The 21467-nt window shown below is 51.2% G+C and overlaps 1 protein-coding gene across 1 annotated transcript in view; it reads right to left on the bottom strand.

The window, feature by feature from the left end:
• SIPA1L3 (signal induced proliferation associated 1 like 3) overlaps positions 1-8655 on the bottom strand; it is a 100494-nt gene extending 91839 nt beyond the window's left edge. Inside the window, 4 exon segments of the mRNA XM_034638669.1 lie at positions 2211-2341; positions 6179-6597; positions 6599-7994; positions 8528-8655. Coding sequence (XP_034494560.1) covers positions 2211-2341; positions 6179-6597; positions 6599-7686 — 1638 coding nt within the window. The 5' untranslated portion in view covers positions 7687-7994; positions 8528-8655.
• Positions 8656-21467: the final 12812 nt, after the last annotated feature.

Consider the following 21467-nt stretch of genomic DNA (forward strand, 5'->3'; position numbering starts at 1 on the left):
CACAAACATCTCTGCTGCCTTATTCACCACTGTGTCCTCAGTGCCCAGCACAGGGCTGGCAGACAGTGGTGCCGAGAGAACCTCTGCGGAGAGGATGAATCCCAGACCTGTGGCCCTGAGCCTCAAGAGCCTCGTGCCTACCCTGGGGAGGACTGGAGGCTAGTTTTGTGGGTGTTGGGGCTCGGAAGTGGACGGAAGCAGGTGCAAGGCGGCACGGCCCTAAGCTGGTTCAAACTTCTTGAATAGGAACCACAGCAAAAATATTATACCTCAACCCAGCATCCCTTCACCCAAGTCTCAGAAGCCCTGGTATGTGCAATGCAGGCTGGTTTTTAAAAAAATTCATTCTACATATTCCACTTTTATTAATAAAAAACACCACCACCAAAGCTCTGGCACTGAGGTGAGTTCGTAACTCAGCAATGGGTCTGACGGGCAGTCTGAGCCAAGTCAGTGGAATCCCAGAGGCAGCTGAGCTGGGGCTAGAGAACAGGCGGACTCTTTGCCCTGCCGCCTACCAGGCTGCTTTGGGCAAGTCCCTCAACCTCTCTGAGCCTATTTCGTCTTCCGGAAATGAGGCTAACGGTGCCTTCATGGAACTGTCATGACATTTAAGTGCATAAATATACATAAAGGGTAAAGCTAATATGTGACACAATGTTAAGGAGATCAGCAACATAACAGTAATTGTAATATTATTTGTGTTTGATTGTTGTCATTTCACCCAGCAGTTCCCCGGATGTCATGACACAATCTGATGCAATGTGAGCTGTCACCTCACATTCTGCCTGATGCTTATCTGGCCATAAAGGTGAGGAGAGGGGGAGGGGGCTGGGAGATAGAGGGGCCGGTGTCCACCTGTGGTCTGGGGCATGAGGTTTGGGGGCTGCCTCCTCTAAACTGCCACAAAGCCTCTGTGTCATCCCTCCTCAGTGAGAGGGTCTTCATGAGGGGATGGGGCTAGGGCCCTCGGTACAGCATCTGTCAGTCTGGATGACGTCCAGGCTCGGCTGGCCCCACACCCAAAGCCCCTGGCGGTGGCAGCCTATTGGGTTCCCATGTCTGGGCAAAGGCCAAGAACAAGGGGGATGGGGCAATGCAGGGCTGAGGGAAACCCATTTTGGGGGCCTGCCCAGCTGACTTCCACCCCCTTTTTGGAAAGGTTGTCCTCACTTGGGTCTTTTGGAAGTCTCTATTGTTTTTGCAGGCCTAGCTCCCCTCTTTTGGCAGAAGAACTCCCGGCTGCCTTCTCCAAGTGGCTCTGATGGAACTGTCATCACAGTGTCCTGCCCTGCCCCCAGACCCAGTGGAGCACATGTGATCCAAGCAGAGCCAATCAGAGTCCTCCCCACCGATCTGGCAGCAAGTGTCTCTTCCCTGTGGAGGAGGACATATACAGATGCAGAAGAGCTGAGCTGCCGGTCTCATTTTCCCATGACATGGAGAGAACTTGCTGGCGGCAGAAGAGAAGAAAATGACATTCACAACGCAGAAAAGAAGCCGAGCTTAGAGGAGCAGAGTGGTCAAGGGGCAGAATTCTGGTGACAACATTTGAGTGCCTGGATCCAGCTATGCCTGAAGCCAGTCCTACTCTGGATTTGCAGTTATATGAACCAAAGAATTCTATTTCTGGCTTAAACCAGTTAGAAACAGATTTCTGTCAATTACAATTCAGAGTCCTAATTGAGTAGGGTGCCCCCAGCAGGCCTCATTCCCTAGCCACAGCTGATTATTTAATCTGGGTGATGACCTATGACCAAACCAGGACAACGGGTTTCTCTACTCAGACTGGAAATCACTGGGAGTGTTTTGAGCCGAACGGTGTCAACAGCAGTGCCTGCTGTGGCTGAGATTCCCCAATTCCTGCCCTGCTCGAGGCTTGCTGCCTTAATTCTTTCCATTCTGAGGATATCTCATGGTCCTGAAAGAATCCCTTATAGCTCTCCCTTTGTTTCTTATGCTAACCAGAGTGAATCTCTTGTACATGCAGCAATATTGGGCTCTCCAAGATTCCAATCCTGGCCTGGCTCCTTATTCACTGATCCCATACAAGTCACTGAATTTCTCTGAGTCTTAGTTTTCTCTTCTGTAAAATGGAGGAACTACCAGGACTGCCCTCAGGAGGTTACTGGGAGGCTTAAGTGAGATGTAGCTGGGGAAGCACTTGCCCGCAAAACCCGGTGCAGACTAACAACAGTGACAAGACCTACCTCGCGGGTCCGGAAGATGATTCTGTACTGGTACTGAGGCCCGTGGTCCTTGTGGTCCTCCAACTTCTCCCGCTTGATGCTCACCGCCACTGGCCCCAGCTTCTCGTCCACACCAAAGTAATTGGCATGTTCTGAGAGAGAAGAGAGGAGGAGTTCAGAGTAAGCTCTCTGGGAAGGAGGGGTGATGTGCCATGCCTGGGGCAGGTTTTAGGTGACCCATGGGATCCTGCTCACATCAACCTGCCTGGTCACGGCCACGCTTGACAGACGGACCTCAAGACCTGACTGTGCCATGTCTGCCAAGTCACAGAACTCTTCTTAGCCTCAGTTCCCTCATCTGAGCAATGGGGGGCTCTGATGCTACCCATTGATGTAACTCATTGAATGGATGTGAGGGTGAAATGAAGCTATAAATATTAAATGCTTAGCACCGTGTCTGGCATGTAAAAACCCAGCCTTGTTATGGTTATCCCAGATTTGCAAATGTTCGTTGTTGGCTTAGCTACCGATTAGCCCCGTGAAGTGGTTAAGATTCTATTCTGGAGAGCTGCTCGCCGGGCTCAAATCCGGGGTCTGCCACTAGGTTAGACAAATGGCCCAGGTCAAAGTGCTCTACAGCGTTTTTGTGAGTAAAATGGGATCAGTAAGGATGGACCCACCTCCCGGCATGGTTGTCAAGATTAAATAGGTTATTAAGCATGAAGCACTTAGCACAGGGCTGGGGACAGTAAGCATGAAAGAAATGCTATTATCATCCCAGGGCATGATGTTTGTCAGAGAAAAGGGACCATGATTCAAGCCCCTAAGCATCACCTTTATCCAGCCATGTTTCTGTAACACCTAGGACACTTAAACTATTCTTTCCTTACAGTGATAGAACCTTTAAATCACAGAGCAAGTCTCCTCTTCTCTTCCCTAAATAACAGCTATCTCCCCCTTTCTCTAAACATGCTATTTTATAATCCCTCCAGGCAAACAGCTTTTCCCCGATGTATAACCCAGGTATTTCCTGCTTGTGGTAGATATCCACCAGCAGTCTGCCTTAAATCAAGTCCACGAGGTCAACATCTAACCATTGCCAGGAATTTTTTCCCATCCCAATGTCTTCCCATCTGAATGTTTAACTGATGGTTCCTGTTCTCACGCAGGGCTCTTAGTGAATCAAAGGCTTACCTAAGGCCCAAATAATGTGTGTTAATTAATGGCACCCAGTTAAACCATCTCCATAGCTGGTCAGAGGACAGCAGGATTATCTGCTCCACACATAGCGGTTCATTTCTGAAACAGCTGTACGGGTTTGTTTTATTTTCCACCAGTGCAAACCCAGCACCTTGCAGCCCTGGCATACCGCAGGCACTCAATAAACAATGACCAAAGAGTAATTTATTTATAAGCTTCCAGGGCTCCAAAGAAGTCCACTTTTGAAAGGAAATGCCTTTTTTTTTTTTTTTGAAGCTCCATGACAAGTACTTACTACCGCATGATAAAGAACTGTTTTAATGTACAATCTTATATGATCCTCACCACAGTCTTTCATGTAGGTATTTCCATGTGTGAGTTGAAAAGAACGCGTGAATTGAAAAGAACGTGTTCTCTGTTGCTTAGGTACAAAATTAATAATGATATATCTATAACAAAATATATATAATAACCCAATCAAAACCTGATCTACATTTATATATAATATATATAATAATATAGTATAATATGATATAATGTAATAATAATATATATATCAATGTGATTATTTGATTGGGTTATTCAAATCCTCTTCAGCCTTATTTTTTTGACTACTAAATCTGTCAATTTCAGAGAGACCCTGTCAGCGTCTCCAACTGACTGTGGATTTGTTTACTTCTCCCTGTAACCTTGTCAGTTTTTAATTTATTTATCCCCTAACTCAGGGTTCCAGGTGCAGAAAGGTTCATAACTATTTGAGTTTCTTTTCTCCAGGTTAGCAACTGCCTGGAACTTTCCGCCCCATCATCTTATTTTCAATTTCTGTGTCTTTCTGTTTTGGGGCATATGATGCTGCTACAATCGTCCCAACATTCCTCACATGAGGATACAGAGGCCAGTGAGTGAAATGTGTCACCCAGCTAATAAGCTATGACACAGACACCTCAAAACCAGGGCTGTCTGACTCGAAACACTGGAGCTCCAGACAGTGCGCACACACTGAGTCCCACAGAATGACTTAGTTCATGTTTTGTTAGGTTTAACTAGGAAACTGGTTTAAAAAGATTTTTTTAACTAGCTGCTGTGGAGTACTATCTGCCTACCCATTCTATTCTTCCCTTCCTCCTTTTCAAGAAAAACCCTCTACTCTTAGAGGAGGAAAAGAGAGGAGATTTGTCTAGCTAAAAACCTGTATTTCCCAGCCTGCCTTGTAGATAGAAGTGGTCAATAAACAGCTGTGGTTGGATGGGGCTTATGAGAAAGCTCTTTAAAGGGGGCTGACTTGACAGGAGATCTGTCTTTTTGCCCTTACCCTTTCCTCTTTTTCTTTGCCTGGAAACATGGACGCAACAGCTGGAGCTGCAGCAGCCATCTTGGACCAGGAGACTACTCCAGGGGCTGGAGGCCATGCGCTAGGGTTGGCACTCCTCTGATGCTGAGGAGAAACCATACCAGCCCTGGGCTGCTGACCTCCAGACTTCTTTATATCAGAGAAATAAACATCTATGTAGTTAAAGTCTGTCACTGGTAGTTATAAGCTATTCCAAATCAATACAGCTGTCAGCATTTAAAATTAGGAGAATCCATTAAAAAAAAAAGAGGAACAAAATTTAATTTCAGGAGAATCTGGAAAAATCGGAAAGGCTGGCAAAACTGGGCTTGCCTGCATTTCCTGCATGCCTACAGTGAGATGGAGCTGAGCAGGAGCTGCCCTTTGCTCAGTCCCTGCCTGGCCCCTAATGTAGCTGCCTGGCTTTGTGGTCTCTGCACTAGGCTATGCTGCCTCCTGCAATCGTCCCACTGGCACCGACAAACCTAGAGATGTAGGAAGCCCATCTCTCCCTGGTGTTAACACCTTTGCAAGATCAACAGCTCCACCTTCAAAGGGGATCCAGAACCTGCCAGCTTTTTCCCCCACGCATGGGCTCCCAACCTAGACTTGTCCATCGTCTCCTGCCTGAACTAGTGCAGCAGCCTCCCCCCTGGTTTCCCTGCTTCCCAATCCCCCCACATCTGTCCCCCAGAGGGAGGTTGTGAACACCCGAGTCAGATGAGGGCCCTCGACTGCTCAGAACTCTCTCGTGGTTCCATCTCACTCAGGGTACAGGTGAGAGTCCTCACCATGGCCCACAAAGTCCCACACGATTTGCCCCTGTCACCTCTCTGCCTCAGCTCCTTCCACTCTCCCTCAGTCACTCTGTCCCAGCAACACTGGCCTCCTTCCTCCTCCTTTAGTGTTTCAAAACTATTGTCTTGATCTTCCTTGCGCTGGAACACTGTTCCCAATCTGCACACAGCACCCTCCTTCAGCCCAGTACTCAAATGACACCTACGTAGGAGGCCCTCCCAGGCCATTCCCTACTGAAAATGCAGCCTCTGACCTGGACACTATTTCCCTCTCCCTGCTTCACTTTTCTCCACAGCACTTGCCACCCTAGGACACCTTATATATTTTACACACTAATTTGTTTTACTGTCTTACCCCTGCTTAAGTGCTAGGAAGACAAGATCTTAGTTTTAAGCTGCTCAGTACCATATCCCCAGGCTCTATAAAGTGCCTGGCACATAGCTGAATGGAGCACAGAATTACTAAATAAATGCCTATCTATTGTCTCCCGCGGCTCCAGGCTTTGGCGAGTTTGGCCCTAGCTAAGCGCCAGATGGGGCCCCGCTCACCGCATCCTCAACCCCCTCCCGGTGCTGCATCCTGGGGACCTGGGAGGCAGGGACCCGGCACACAGGGAAGGCACACGCAGCGGGAGCCCCGGGGACAAGCTGCGGCCCGTCACCTCTGCCTACGAAGTGGTCCTGGTAGTAGCGGGCGCCCAGGTCCACGTGCTCGATGCTGTACTGCCGTGGGCGGCTCTGCGTCCTCTGCTGCTCCTTGGGCACCTCCAGCACCGAGATGCTGGCGTTGGTGCGGTGGGCGCTGAGCGCGGGCTCGGCGGGCCGGCCCTCACCGCCGCCTACCGGGGAGCCCACGGCCGCCCGCGAGAAGCTCACGTTGCGCTCGCACTCGCCGCCGATCTCGTTGCGGAAGTGCGGGCAGCTGAGCAGCAGGTCGTTGCTGTTGTCGTCGCCCAGGTCCTGTTCCAGGTTCTCCTTGCAGTTCAGGTCCTCCGTGCTGGGGAAGGCGGCGTCCAGGCCGCTCAGGCCGTGCACCCGCGACGCCGAGAGGGCAGCCGTGGCGGAGGCGGCCGAGGCGCCCGGTGGTGTTGCGCCGCTGCGCCGTGGCCACCCTGTTGGCGGCCGCCTCGTTGAGGTCGAACAGCATGCTCTGCACGTCGAAGTGGGCGAAGCTCTTCTGGCAGACCCATGGGCGGCCGGCCTCCGGGGGGCTCCGGCCCTCCTCGGCCTCCCCCGGCGCGCGGCCCGCCTCGCCGTCCGCCTTCCCGCTCCTCAGCTTCCGGAAGATGGACGAGTCCGTGGCGTCCCCGCCTCCCAGGCCGCGCGCCGGCTTCTTGCGGGCTTTCTCCTTCTCCTTGACGGGCTGGGGCCCCAGGAGGCTGTCCTTGGCGGTCTGGCCGTTGCGGGGGTCCCCCTTGGCCCCGCCGCCGCCCCCCGGGACGTGGGGGCCGGCGTCGGTCTGGAGCAGCTCGCTGAGGTGCTGGGGGCCCGCGGCCTCAGGCTGTTCGCTGCGGAACTCGTTGAGAATGTCAAAAAAGCTCTGCTCGGGCACGCCCTGCACATCGATGGAGGACGTGCTCCCGTACTCCCGGAACAGGGGCAGGACCCCCGTGTGCCGGGGCCCCCGAGGCTCCCCCATGTCCTCCACGTCACACTCGCTGAGGGTGATCTCGCTGCTGCTGCGGTGCCGCAGGGGGAGGAAGGCCCTGCCAGGGGACCGGGGCCACCCATCCTGGAATTCCACATCTTTGGACCTTCTCCTGGAGAGTCGGTGGAAAGCTTTGGGCCCTGAGGAAGCCGGGGTGCTGACAGGGGTCTGTCCGTTCTGTATGCTCCTCATGGAATGGGCCACCTTTGTGGCCTTCGTGCCATCTGTGTCCTGGGAGGGGCTTGGGTTGTTCTGCTCTCTCAGGGCCTCCCGCTTGGGCGGCCAGTCAGCCACTCTTGCGCGCACACCCATCTTGGGCACTGCGGGGGTGGTGGGACTGGGGCGGGTGGTGGCGCTGACTGGGCTCTCACCAATGGGCTGGGGCATGCCGCCGTTCTGGACCCAGAATCCCATGGGAGCATAGTCCCCTGTGTGCGGCCCTGGGAGGACATCGGCCCCCCTGGCCCCACAATTGGCTGCCAGGTCTACACCATCATTGGGAATGGGCCGATAGGTGGTCATAGTCCACGGGCACTGGAGTGCTTCTGGCCACTGTGAGCTGTGGAGTGACTTTATGGGGTCCCCTGGCCCTCAGCCATTGTTCAGGGCCGCCAGTCCCAGGATGAAGGATGCTGGCCCCTGAAGCCTGACGGGAAGATTGTGAGCCTGTGGAGTCCAGTTCTCCACCATCGCTGTGGACAACCGAGCCAGGACAACCTCAGGAGGCAGGTGCTGTCCTGCGGTCTCCAGTCTGAGTGGCTCAGCAGGATAGAGCAGGCAGCAGACGTGGGTGAGGGCTGGCAGGCTGCAGGGCTGTCTTCCCCGCCATGCTGAAAAAGGAGAGAACGCAAAGGTGAGATACGATGTTACTGTTCCCAGAGAAAGACTTTTTCTGTGTGTGGCAGCTTTATACTCATTTAAAAAAACTTGATTATGGAAATTTTCAAACATACTCCAAGCAGAGAAGAGCATGATGAGCTCCCCAGTAGCTTCAACAACCGGTAACTATTCCCCATTCCTGTTTCATCTACTCCCCCACTCCTACACTTTTGACAGAATATATCCCAGGTGTCAGCTCATTTCACCTGTAAAAACTTAAGCTTATGTATCTAGCAGTTAAGGTCTTTAAAAATTAACCACGATACCTTTTATCACACCCATATAGATCAACAAGTGTTTTTTTCCTTAACAAGAATTCTTTAATATTATGTAATACCCATATCTGCATTACATTTCCCCCATTGTCTCAAAGGTGTCTTTTAGAGTTGGTTTGTTCAAATCAGGATCCAAACAAGATCCCTACTCTACTTTGGCAGATACATTTCTTAAGTCTCTTCTATAATGTCTCCCTTACGCCCATCACCTTTATTGTGATGCTGTTCACTTGTGGAAGGAATGAGGTCACTCATCCCATGGAGTTTTCCACTTTCAGGATCTGGCTGCCTTTTCCCTTGTGATGTCATTAAACACGTTCCTCTGCCCCCTGTGAGTCCTGTAGGTAGAGGCTGGACTGCTGTCTCTCTGTCCTGCAGTCTGCCTGGCCAGCCACCCCGTCAGAAAGGAAGTAAAAATGACAGATCAGTCACCATGAATACTGGTAGATTTGGGGGATGATTCTAGAATTCTATGTGATTAACAGATACCATGAGCCAGTAAGTCAGCTCCTGTCACTTCTTTGCTGAGATCTCCCCAGTGGCTCCTTACTGCATTAGAATAAAACCCAAATTCTTCTGCTGGCCCACAGGCCCCACAAGCTCTGGCCCCTGCCAGTCTCCCTGATGCCTCTCTTCACCCATCACACTGCCCCTTTTTTCTGTTCTGCTGACATACCAAACCCCACCCAGGATATCGGGATATGCTTCCTTTGGTTCTTCACTAGGCTGGCTCCCTTGCATGATGTCAATTCTTCAATGAAGCCTTCCCTATAAAGAGAAGCCCACCAATGACTAATGGTGCTTCCTGATGAAGGGGAAGGCAGTGTGTGCGTGTGTGCGCGCGCGCGCGTGTGTGTGTACACGTGCGTGCGCGTAGGGAACATTTCCTAACTCATGTCCATAGGTACAGAACAAGCTGGCAGAGAGAGAACCAGGGGGCAACATGAAGCAGATTCATGGAGCAAAAGAGTGAGGCAAGCCTATAACATCTGAGAAAGTAAAAATCAGAAGTCAGGGAAAGGGAGGAGTGGGGAGCAAGAGTACACACCTCTTCCTAGTTCGCAAGGGAGCACCCTCGAAGCTGTAGCAGGGAGGCACAAAGGGGAGGAAGCAGAGAAGGGGGAGGGAAGTGGAAAGCTCCCAGGGCTGGGTTGGTTAGGGGCAACAGAAGCAAGGCCAGGTGAGGCTGGGTGAGCAAGACAGCAGAGGCATTTCTTTTTCTTTTTCTTTTTAAAAAAGATTTTATTTACTTATTTGAGAGAAAGCACGAGCAGGGGTCAGGGGCAGAGGGAGAAGCAGACGCCCTGCTGAGCAGGGAGCCTGATGTGGGGCTCGATCCCAGAACCCTTAATCAACTGAGCCACCCAGTCGTCCCAGCAGAGGCATTTCTACAGAGGCAGGTGGGCCTCAGCTCCAGAGACCAAGCTTTGTGGGAATGTGAATGCCAGATCATTAGATTTTTAAATAGAAATCAGAAATCTTGAATTGTATGCAACTTTTCCCAGTTTGAAAAACAAAAATAACAGCAGCAATGACAACCAACTACCATGCAGAGAAGAGATCTACAAGGATTTTCAAGAAACTGCTAACAGTTGTTGCCTCTGGGAAGGGGAACTACGTCTCTTTCCCCCACAGCCAGCCCTCTCTCTTGCTGCACTCTGTTCCTTAGTACTTCTGAATATACTCATTTATTTATTCCTGATCCCCACCCCGTGAGGAGGTGAGATACTGCTGTGTCTTGAAAGTAGGGGAAGGAAGGAGCCTTTCTTTTCATCGTACACCACTGGTGACCTTCGGAATTACTTGCATGTGCTTCTAGTCAATAAATAAATACTCAAGAACGTTACCAACAAAAACCAAGTAAGGGTCAACAAAATAAGAATGTGGGCCAAATTTGGGAAGGGGATGCTGGTCTGTGATCTCAGGTGATTGGCCCAAGCAGCAGCTTCGCCAGAGAAGAGTGCCCAAAGCCTGCCCTACACTCTGCTGGGCCCTGGATCTGAGGCCAAACTGGGGTGTGCAGCTTGGCCAGGGGCACCCTTGGGAGTGCCAGCCTGGGAGAGCATGGAGGATTAGCCCTCTGAGGCCCCACTGAGGCTGGCTGGGAAAACCAGTGGCCCAGATGTGACCCTGACTTGCTTATGCAAGCACCTCCTGACAGATGGGCTTTGCTGATGGCATTTTGTTTCCAGCTCAGTCAGAAACCCCCCATCTGTTTTGCTCTCTTCTGTGAAAACACACAGATGTTCCTGAGGCCCCGGTGTCTTTCCACAGATCCCTTCCCGGAGCAGGTGCAGCCAAGTCTCCCTGAGATGCTCAGAGGCTGAGTGATACCCACAGCCTGTGGGATTCGCGGACTGCTGCACACTGGTCCCTTTCCAGCTGCCTGCTGTTCAGCTCCCTGCTCCGAAGAGCACCCCTATCTTCCCAATGGGGAAGCCCCCATTCTGAGGCCCAGCCTGCCTGGGTTCAGATCCCAGTACGCCACGGGCTGGTTACTAAAACTGTGACTCAGTTTCAATCTGTAAAATGGGGAGAATACTGCCTATCTCCTGGCCACGCCTATCACTTCGGTTCCTTCCTTCATGTATCTTCTCCCTCCCCTCAATTACAGAAGCATGGCGGCTGAGTGTTCGCTGCTCAATCTCTCTGCACAAGTGTCTTCTCTTCAGTGTTCCTTGGCTCCTGCCTGTTCTCTACGCCTGGCCTCCTGGTGATCTGTAAGCCTCTGATAAATTCTGCTTCTGCCCAAGACCGTCAAGCGTGGCTTCTGCTGCTGGCACCGGAGGACCCCGACGAATGCACAGTGCTGTGTACAAGGAAGGCAGCTGGGGATGGTGGACGGGGAAACGTGGGGGCCGGCAGCACGAGAAGCGAGTGGCAGTGGGAGAGTCAGGTGGGAGGCATGTGGCTGTAAGTAACAGAATCCCATCTACTGGAGGCTCGGGCAATGAAGACATCTCATTACCCTGTGTCACGAGGAGGCCAGATAAGGTGACTCCGCTCTTGATCCACTGGAATGATGTCAGGCACTTTCTCTCTCTCAACCCCATCATCTTCTGCTTCTCTCAGTGTGCTGCCGGCCTACATCTTTGGCTTTTGGCCTCAGAGCAGCAAGCTGGAGGCCACAGCCATGCTTCTCACTGAACCATGGGCAGGGGGGAAAGAAAGGGATGACGTAAGGCTGTTCTTACTTCTTACCCATCTGACCCTAGTCAGGAAGTAGAATGTTTGCCAGAACATTCCTCCCACACCTCGAAAGACTTTCTTTGATGCCTCACTGGCCAGAATGGGGTCACATATGGCCATTCCAGGTGCAGGGAAAGCTGGGAAAGCCAAGAATCTGGATTATCCTGACTGCCCTTAGGCCAGTGAAGACTTACCTCTGGGGCTGGCCACACTGGCTCCCTAAAAATGTCAGGGTCTTTTAGAGGAGCAGGTACCCAATAGTGTATCTGTGTTAATGCTCCCAGACTATCACTTGCGAAGAAGGTGGGGAAGTCTGAGCTGAGAGGGTGCTCCCTTATCAAAGGCCCCCAAAGCCTAGAGGCTGGACCAGCAGACATGCAGGTGAGTGCTACAGCCACAATGTTCTGACTCCAAAGGGCCTTGCTCTTCTGTGAAGGAGCCACGATGTCTGCCAGAATCTCCCAGGGCAGAGCAGAAGGGAAAAACATAAGCCTTCCAGTGGTAGACACTTGTGGTTTGCTTCCCTGGCCTCTATGACTTTTTTCCAAAAACAGCCCAGATTTCCCTTTGGGAACCTGCTTTCTCTGACTCCCACCCAATGGGCTAGGGGAGGAGCTCCTTCTTGAGCTCAGGAACTAACCATGTAAACTGATCAGAACCAGTGAGACCCAGTGACACCATTGCCAAGAGTCCTAGGGCTGAAGGCTATGCTTTTCCCTCTTACCGTGAGTCTGAAAAGATGTGAGGGATGGAATCACTGCGGCCATCTTGTGACCATGAGGGAAGAACCATTTGTGAAAGGGGCTGAAATAGGGGGGAGCTGGGGGCTGTAGTCATCACTTTAGTCTGAGTCAAGGTGGGTCTGAAGCCACCACTATTGATTCTACTTGCCGCCACTAGATGTTTTAATTATATAACAAAATAACAGCTATAAGAGCAGCTACCACCAATGTGATCCTTCTATGGTCCAGGTCCTTCTCTAAGCACTTTACATCTATTATCTCTCTTAATTTCACAGTAACTCTGTGAAGTAGATATTATCTCCATTTTAACATAAGGAAATTGAAGTGGGCAGATGAAGTAACATGCCTAAGGCCAGCTGGCCACGAGGTGGCAGAGTTGGGAATGATCCAGAAGCTTCATTCCTGAAGTCAGGCGGTCCCGAGTTCAAGCACCAGCCCTCCCGGTTGCCCAGCGGGCAAAGTCCCAGACCTCCGATTCTCCTTTTTCTCACTGGTGACACACCGTAAAATATTTCCAGATCCAACTGGTCCTGTGGGTTCTAGGCCATCTACTTACTTGACATCACCACGTATCTATGTCAACAGGCACTGCAAACTAACTATTCCCACCCCGAACTCCTGATCTCTCCCCATCCACAAAACTCGTTCCTTCTCAGAAATTGTCAGGGTGGGCTAAGTTATGCCGCAGTAACAGAGGGCCCCAAATACCAGGGGCTTACACAACAAAGGTTTCTTGGTCATTCTTCATGTCCAACACGGGTGGGCCAAGGGCCTTCTCATGCCCGCTTTACTCCCAGCCGACAGAACCGTCCTTCCATGAGACTCAGCCAATTTCACAGGTAAGGGACATGGCTAAACCATGTAACAGCCTCCCTGTTCCCTCTGTTTCTGCTTCCCTAAATGCCCTCTTCCAAGCAGTAGAATTCATATTCACATTCGAATCTTAGTATAAATTCAAATCTTAGGATAAAACTCAAAATCCTCACCTCACCCCTCAAGGCTCCTTTCCTCTTCTTCTTGCTCTGGGAGCCCAGGGCACAATGTCCATCTTTCAGTTCCACTTACTGCTTATCCTCCCTGTTGTCTCAGGCCTTGGCACAGGCCATTCCCATTGCCCTTGCCCTTACCTAGATAGTTCTTTCTCCATATGCCTTTCCCTTCTCACAAACCTTGTTCAGTCCCCAACCTGAGCTCTTAGAATAGAGCACTCTCGGAGCATATCTCTTTTGGGGTTACCTGCATCAACGTATGTATGTAATTTACCATGTAATGAACGATTAGCCATATGGAAGGTTTGTGAGGCACTGGAGTCTATTACTGCCTGCATCTCCAGCACAGTCCTGACACACAGTAGGCCATTAATAAATACCTGCTAAATGAATGGAGGGATGACAACCTCACTCAGATCAGGAAGAGCACTGGCTCAGTCAGGGTCTGTGATGGGTAAGTGGCACTTGCTTGGTGAGACCCACTGTGTCTGCCCCTGGGAAGAAGCATGCTCAGGAAGCTGAAAGTAATGTGCGGAGCGTGTGTCTGCGCGTTTGAATGAGGGAGCGGGTAGGTATCTAAAGCTTCCTTCCTAGGCAGCCTTCTGTGTCCAAGGGTGCCCCCATCTGCTTCATGGAAATGTGATCCAGTCACTGCACTAGGGACTCCGTGGGACCTAAGAACTCTGGTCAGTTCAGGGCTGTGGCACCGAGTCTGAGGGCTACTCTCTGAGGCCCAGGGGGAATGATGACTCCACTGCATGCACTTGGCAATCCAGCAGTTTCTGGGCACATACAAGTCATTCATTTGTCCAGTAAGAACTAGTCCTTCCAGCTTATTCGTTCATACAACAGACACCTATCACATTCTTAGAAATCATTTAGTCCGGGGCGCCTGGGTGGCACAGCGGTTAAGCGTCTGCCTTCGGCTCAGGGCGTGATCCCGGCGTTATGGGATCGAGCCCCACATCAGGCTCCTCCACTATGAGCCTGCTTCTTCCTCTCCCACTCCCCCTGCTTGTGTTCCCTCTCTCGCTGGCTGTCTCTATCTCTGTAGAATAAATTAAAAAAAAAATCTTAAAAAAAAAAAAGAAATCATTTAGTCCAAAGAATTCATTCAGTCAAAAGAGCACTAAAACCTTATTCTTTTACTGAACACTGACCAGGCACATACAACTCATTCATTTCACAAACACCAAGCACCTAAAATCCGCACACTTGTTCAATAGATTTCTCAAGCACCTACTACGAGCTATTGTAGGTGCTAAAGATACAGCCCCAAGCAGGACAAACCACACCCCCTCTCATGACCTTACTTCCAGTAGAGGGAAGCCACAGAAATAAGTCAACCGAGACGGAAAACAAGGTAACTTCAAATGGTGATGAGCAGTTTGAAGGACTAAAATGCTGACAGGGTGGGGCTGAGGGCTGTTCTCAATGGGGGGGTGGTGGTCGGGAGGGCTGGTTGTGAGATGCCATCTGATCCGGACAGAGGGCGCCTGCCACGCACCAGGTATGCTGATGCACCAGGCTGACATGCATGGGCAGGAAAGCTGGGAGTGGCCAGTGTACAAGGCCCTGTGGGCTCATCCAAGGCGGTAGTTCTCTCCCCCACTGTCCATTAGAGGCACCGGGGGAGCTTTGTAAAAATACAGGTGTTCACATTCCACCCCCGGAGAGTCTGAATCAGCGGGTCTGGGGTGGGGACCAGGCCTGAGAGCCTTTTAAAAGCTCTGCAGCTGATTCTAATATGCAGCCAGGGCTGAGCACAAGGAACAGAGAGAGCAAAGAAAGGAGGGCCTGACACCAAGCCCTGATTTGCTGCAAATGCAAGAGGGGGCAGGCATGTTAGCCAGAGCAGGCCCGTGCAGAGGGGCAGGAGAGCAGGTGTCCCCGAGGCCCGGGCAGTGGCTGTGGTCTGGGGAGGAGCAGGTTCGCAGGGTTGGAGGCCGCTGAGAGGGTCATATCCGATGACAATTATCGGTCTGAAGGTCACTGGGGACCATGGCAGGAGGTATTTCAGAGGACTGCTGCTCTGGGATGCCTTGTCCACACCCCTTGTCCCCCTCCCCATCATCCCCAGTGTGGCTGGCCTACCCTGTCTTCTCCTTCCTAACTTCCTACCATGCCCCAGACACAACAGCTCCCATCCTCCCTTTGCTGAGCTCCCAAGGGTCTGCACATGCTCTGTGCTACAGGAGTTAGCTCACTGGATTTTCAAGCCTCTAGTAGCTTTGGTCCTCCCTGGGCTTTGAGCAGCTCCCAGTGTGCAGGGCACTAGGGCCTACCACATGTGTTCTTGCCACACAGCCATGGCAGAGGGGGCAACGTACTGGTGATGGTAATATACATACTTGGCATGTATGAACATGTGCTGTAATAACCTTATAAAGCAGGGACTTCTGGCATGCCCATTTTACAGATGAGGCAAAGGTCACGTGGCCAAGTCACACAGCGGGTAGGTAGGTGGAGCAGCTAGGACCCAAATCTCGTCAGTTTGGCTCCCACACCTTGACACTACACTCTAAATAAGAGGTGGAAGCCCAAATGAGCGTGTTGTGTGAATACGCAAATGATGCAACTATCTTCAAAAAGTCAATTCATAAGGACAAAACTCTGGAAAAGTCAGCAACAGCTCAGCAGATTTCAGGTTAAGGATCTGTTCTTTCGGGATGTCTGGGTGGCTCAGTCAATTAAGTGTCTGCCTTTGGCTCAGGTCATGATCCCAGGGTCCTCCTGCTCCCTCTCAGGGGGGAGTCTGCTTCTCCTCTCCCTCTGCTGCTCCCCCTGCTTGTGCTCACTCCCTCTTTCTCTGACAAATAAATAAAATCTTATTAAAAAAGAAAGAATGTTTCTCCCCTCTATGTCTTCCTCCACTTCACTGGAAATTCAAGTATACACTGGACACTCTAGAGCTCCCCCAGGAAACAAAATGGGTGGAACTTCCGGACATCTCATTAGGGAGCCCTGAGGCAGAGACTGCTCCACCAGCCCAGAACACGAGAAACAGGGCCCTAACCCTGGCCACCCGGCTGCCTCCTGCTCTGATCTGTTTTTTATTCTGAATGCCTCTGATGCCAGATGTATGGGTTTTCCACTCCAAGCAGTTCTCCAGTTCTCTGCAGACACCGCCGGGGTGTTCCACAATTTAATTCAATCCCAACACTAACTACCTGGAGTCAGTGCAGACGCCACACGGGTTAAGGGCCCAGTTCCACCCAACAGCCCCCCACTTCAGATACTAATCCCAAGTGGTGGGTCCCCAGGTTACCCACAGGGCTGTCTGCCTTGGCTACAAACTGGGGTTCCCACCACCCCCTCCTCAGGCTCAGTAATTGGCTGTAACAGCTCACAGAACTGAGAGAGATACTTTACCTACTGTTACTGGTTTCTTATAAAAGATACAAACCAACAGTCAGATGAAGGGATACTCAAGATGAAGTCCAGAAGGGTCTCGAGTCCCATGGAATTGGGGTCGCACCACCCTTCCAGCACGTGGATACACTCACCAACCTAGAAGCTCTCTGAACTCTGTCCTTTCGGGGTTTTGTGGAGGCTGCATTACGTGGATATGACTGACTAAATCACTGGCCATTGGCGACTCCTGCAAGCTCCAGCGCCCCCTCCTCTCCAGAGGTCAGGAGGGTGGGGCTGAAAGTTCCAACCCTCTAATCACAAGGCTGGTTTCCCTGGCAACCAGCCCCTCTCCCGAAGCTATCTAGGAGTCCACCAAGAATCACCTCATTAGCATAAACTCAGGTACGGTTCAAAGGGGGCTTATTCTAAAGAACAAAAGAGGCTCCTATCACTCACATCACTCGAGAAATTTGCACTTCCCTATTTCAGGTCAAAGAACTTAGAGAATGGGTGTTTCCGATTGAAATCTTACAGCCATTACACTTAAACCGGCAAGGGTCCCAGGGGTCTGAGTTCCTGAGAGAGGCCTGTTCTCTTTGAAGTGTGTATATCAGTAGAGCTTCTTCCCCTTTCTTAGGGGGGGAAAGAACTGTAACGATGTGCTGAAATAGGAGGTGTGCACGCTACTTTATTTTAATCCAGCAGTTTCATTTCCAGGCATCTGTCCCTCAGCTATTCACACCAGTGCATGTGGAAACACAGGGGGCATTCACACCGCCACACTGTTGTAATATGGAAGTGGTGGGAAGAGCCGAGAAGCCCGTAGGCAGAGGATGGACTAAATGCGTCTGGGTGCCTCTACTCCAGGGATACAATGCAGTGGCAATAAACAGCGAGGGAGAGGTAAAGCCATGTGTCCTGTGTGTAAGAGGCCCACATGGCCTGAAGTGAATGAGTATAGCCCATACTTAGGAGGGCTTGGGCTGTGTACCAGGCTGAAGTGCTTTACACACATTAACTCATTTCATCATTGATACCCTGTGAGGGAGGGGCGATCACCCGCCTCATTTTAAAGCCAAGGCAAGGGAGTCCAGAGAGGCCAAGTAACTTGCCCAGGTCACCCAGCGGGAGACCGGTGGCACTGGGATTTGAACCCAGGCAATCCAGCTCCAGAGTTTCTCCAGTTCTACTCTATGGTGCCACTTGTGAATGGAAAGAGGCAAACTGCAGAGTCAAAACAAAAAACAAAATCATTTGGCTCAAACAAAAGGGGGAGGATTTCATTAGACAGAAAGAGAAAGAGATCAAGAGAGAGAGAACATAAATGTCTATAAAGAAAGGGCCTAGGAGGACACCCACCCAAAGGTTAACAGTGGTTACATTCTAAGGAGTAAAACTGGGGAAGAGATAAAAGGACACTTTTTTTTTTTTAAATTCTACGTGTCTGCTTGAATTCTTACAAACATGTAAGTTCAAGGGCCTCTTCGGGCCCCCTATGAGGCCTGCCCTGAATCCACATCCTGGGGAGGAGCTCTATGAACAGGTTTGCACACTTTCTTCCAGACCTTTCTCCGTCTATAAGGAAATACAACTGCACAGGGCAGGGGCGTCTCGGGTTTTAAGTTTTCGGTTTTGAAAGTGAGCATGTGAGGGGAAGCATGGGCAGAGGGAAAGCCGCCCCTGGAAAGTCCTGACCGTCCAGAGTGCAGAGTCAGAACAGACGAGCCGCGGCCACCTCCCCTGCTGAGCGCCAGTCCCAGCGTCAGCGAGGCCCGGGGAGTCTGAAAACTCCGCATCTTTCCAAGTGGAGATTCCTCCGTGGCCTGGCAAGCTGCCTGCAGTCAGACCCACCGTGGGAAGGAAGGGGCACCCCATCTTGCGTCCACATGCGCCTCGGGGAAACAGAGGCTGTACTTAAATGCTTCAAAAGCAATCTGGCCTTCTTTGTTTTAGTCTGTGAGCCAGTACGGTCCAAGTTATGTGGGTTAAACGCTTGTATAATTACATGCTTATATAGAGAGATGAATTTAAAAATAATAAACAGCCTTCCTGGTTACTTTTCTTACTTATTATCAGATCTTGGAGATTTCCTGCTGCAGCAGCTGTCGCACCGGGATTAGAAGCCAAGAAGACTCAGGTTCAATTCCCAGCTCTGCCACTTAATTACCTGGACCTTGGGCAGGTCACTTAGCCTCCCTACATCTTGGTTTTCCCATCTGTAAAACGAGATAATAATAGTACTTAACTCCTAGGGTTGTTGTGAGGTAATGACTGTAGAGACTTCGAATATCCCTGTCATGCAGGGATACACAAGTATTAGCTATTAACGTTTTACTTATATAATAATAAAAACGAAACCTCAAGCAAACAAACAGAACCAAATGTGGCCTTGGCATGAAGGTTGCTCTGGGCTCAGGACCCGGGTCGCCCAGGGTGGCCTGCTTTGAACCAGAAGCTGGTCCAGCCCCTCCTTCCCGGTGGCCCAGAGCCAGGGCCACAGGGAGGTGCCCCTTCTGAGTCCCTGTGGGGTCGGGAGGGTGAGACGAGAGTGTTGCTACCTCCCCCGAAGCGCATGTGGATGAAGCATATTGTTTCAATTCTGGGCATAGTCCTACTCACTTCAAATGAGACTTTGAAATGCAAAATTACAAAAGGATGCCTCCTGGAGTATGGGCACGCGCGCCAGGCCCACCCAGGAGCTGCAGCCAAGCTTGTGTACTCGGATGACGTGACCAAGCGGCGCTGGCTGGAGGCTGGATGAGGGGTCTGTGGTCGGGGAAGCCCCTTCTGGGGAGACGTCATCAGCGCCACAACCACTGCTCCAAGCGGCCAGATGTCCCTAGAGGGATCTCCCTGGCTCTAGCCGGGCCCACAGTCAAGCCACTGGGGTAGCCCTGACATTTATTTTGATACTGAAACTTTTTGATAAACAGCTGCTGCCTGGAACCCCGAGAGCCCTCACTATCCCTGCATGGGGCAATGCTTCAGGGTCTGCTCCCATGGCTGCTGCTGCTCAGGCTGGAGTGCTGGTTAATGTTTAGCATGGCCCCCAACGGGCTCGCTCCTGTGACCAGGCCAAGCCTCCTTCAGGAGATGGTGTCTTGTCAGCATGGAGCCTGACTTGCAAACTAATCCCAGCTAATTGCCACCGAAACCTGCTAAGATCACATCTGTTGGGCTCGGAGATTAAATCAATATTTGACAATCTTGATTAAATACAGTCAGGGAATCCTTGTCAAAGAACATCTGTTAAAGCCCTGTTCTTTCCATCCTGTTCTAGGGGGCCGGCTGGGGGCATCTCTGGCTCTGCTTCTCCTCACCTGAGGAGCTTTGTGGAGGGATGGGGGTGGTGGGGGGTACAGGACACAGAAACAAAAAGGCTCCCTGTGGTGGGAGGGGAGGGGAGTAAACCTTGTTATCCTGGGGGGGCACCATCTGCCAGCAGAAATCAGCATACCTGCCCCTGACCCCCGGGGGTTGCTGAGGGCCAGGCCCAGCTGGGGTGGAGCACCTGCTACAGAACCTGCCTCCTAATGGTCCACTGAGGCAGTGTTCCCATCACCTCCATTACAAAATGGGGAAACTGAGCTTCTCAGCGGGGACAGTGCTTGCCCAAGGTCAAAGAGAGGATGAGAAGAGGAATGGGGGTCTAGACCTGGCTCTGGCTGACTCCAGGGTCTGCCCTGTGACCAACTTGAGAGACAAGCTGTCAAAAGTAAGAGCAAAAATTGGCATTTAATGCCACCAGGAGCCCAGACTGGAGGCTTGCTCCAACGGTCGGGTACCCAAAGCTATACGTAATAATGGCGACCCTACTGAGAAACACTGGCCTCATACTTGGCCCTCCTCAGCCCATGCAGCATCCCGGGGTAAGGCCCTACTGTTCTCCCCCGTTGACATACGGGAACACAGAGACTCAGAGGGGCAAGCTTCCCATGAGGTAAAAGGCAGAGGGAGGACTGGAACCAGGTGGTGACTCTATGGCCACCAGAGCTGCTGTCTTCTCTAAAAAGTCGGGACAGAGCTGTGAACATGATGGGCCTCGATAAATGCCCACTCTCCATCCCTCGGTGATTTGAGACAGAAATCAGGCTCATGCTGGGGTCCTGGGATCACATTGTGGCCCCAACACAGACCAGAGCAGGCAGCAGTGCCACCTTGTCGCACTGCTAGAGGAGCCCAAGATGATCCCCCTAAGATACCACTCCCCGTGGTAAGGGCACAGAAGAAGCACGTATACATCCTTACTCAGGATCTGAGAAACAACGAGAACAACTCGATGGCTGCACTCACAGCACTTTCACAGGGGGAGGGGCAGGGAGCAGTGGTCAGACACCCAAATGCTGGCAGCCACTGTTCACCACTCTTTGCCCAGGTCCAAAGCAGTGCTGAGATCAGGGGAGTGCTCCATAAGTCTCTGCTGAGTCCATTAAAAAAAAGAAAGAGAGAGAAAGAAGAAAAGAAAAGAAAAGAAAAGAAAAGAAAAGAAAAGAAAAGAAAAGAGAAGAAAAGAAAAACGAAAAGAAAAAAAGAAAAGAAAAGAAAAGAAAAGAAAAGAAAAGAAAAGAAAAGAAAAGAAAAGAAAAGAAAAGAGAAACAAGCCAGTCAGCCACTTGGCCAGAAAACCAACTAGCCAGCCAACCAGATAACCAACTAACCAACCAATCATCCAGTTAATCAACCACTAGCCAGCCAGGCAACTGGCCTATTTCTGTGTCCCTATCAATTTCCACCTCGACCCCATCTCTCTGCATCGCTATCCCATGTTTCTAGGTCTCTGTTCACACCTGTCCGTGTCCCCCTGTGTGTTCGTCTCTCTCACATATGTGCACACACAGATGGACATAGCTCTGCTTATTTCTGGCCCCTGAGTC

This window comes from Ailuropoda melanoleuca, chromosome 12 (genome assembly GCF_002007445.2).
Source record: "Ailuropoda melanoleuca isolate Jingjing chromosome 12, ASM200744v2, whole genome shotgun sequence".
NCBI classification, from domain to species: Eukaryota; Metazoa; Chordata; class Mammalia; order Carnivora; family Ursidae; genus Ailuropoda; species Ailuropoda melanoleuca.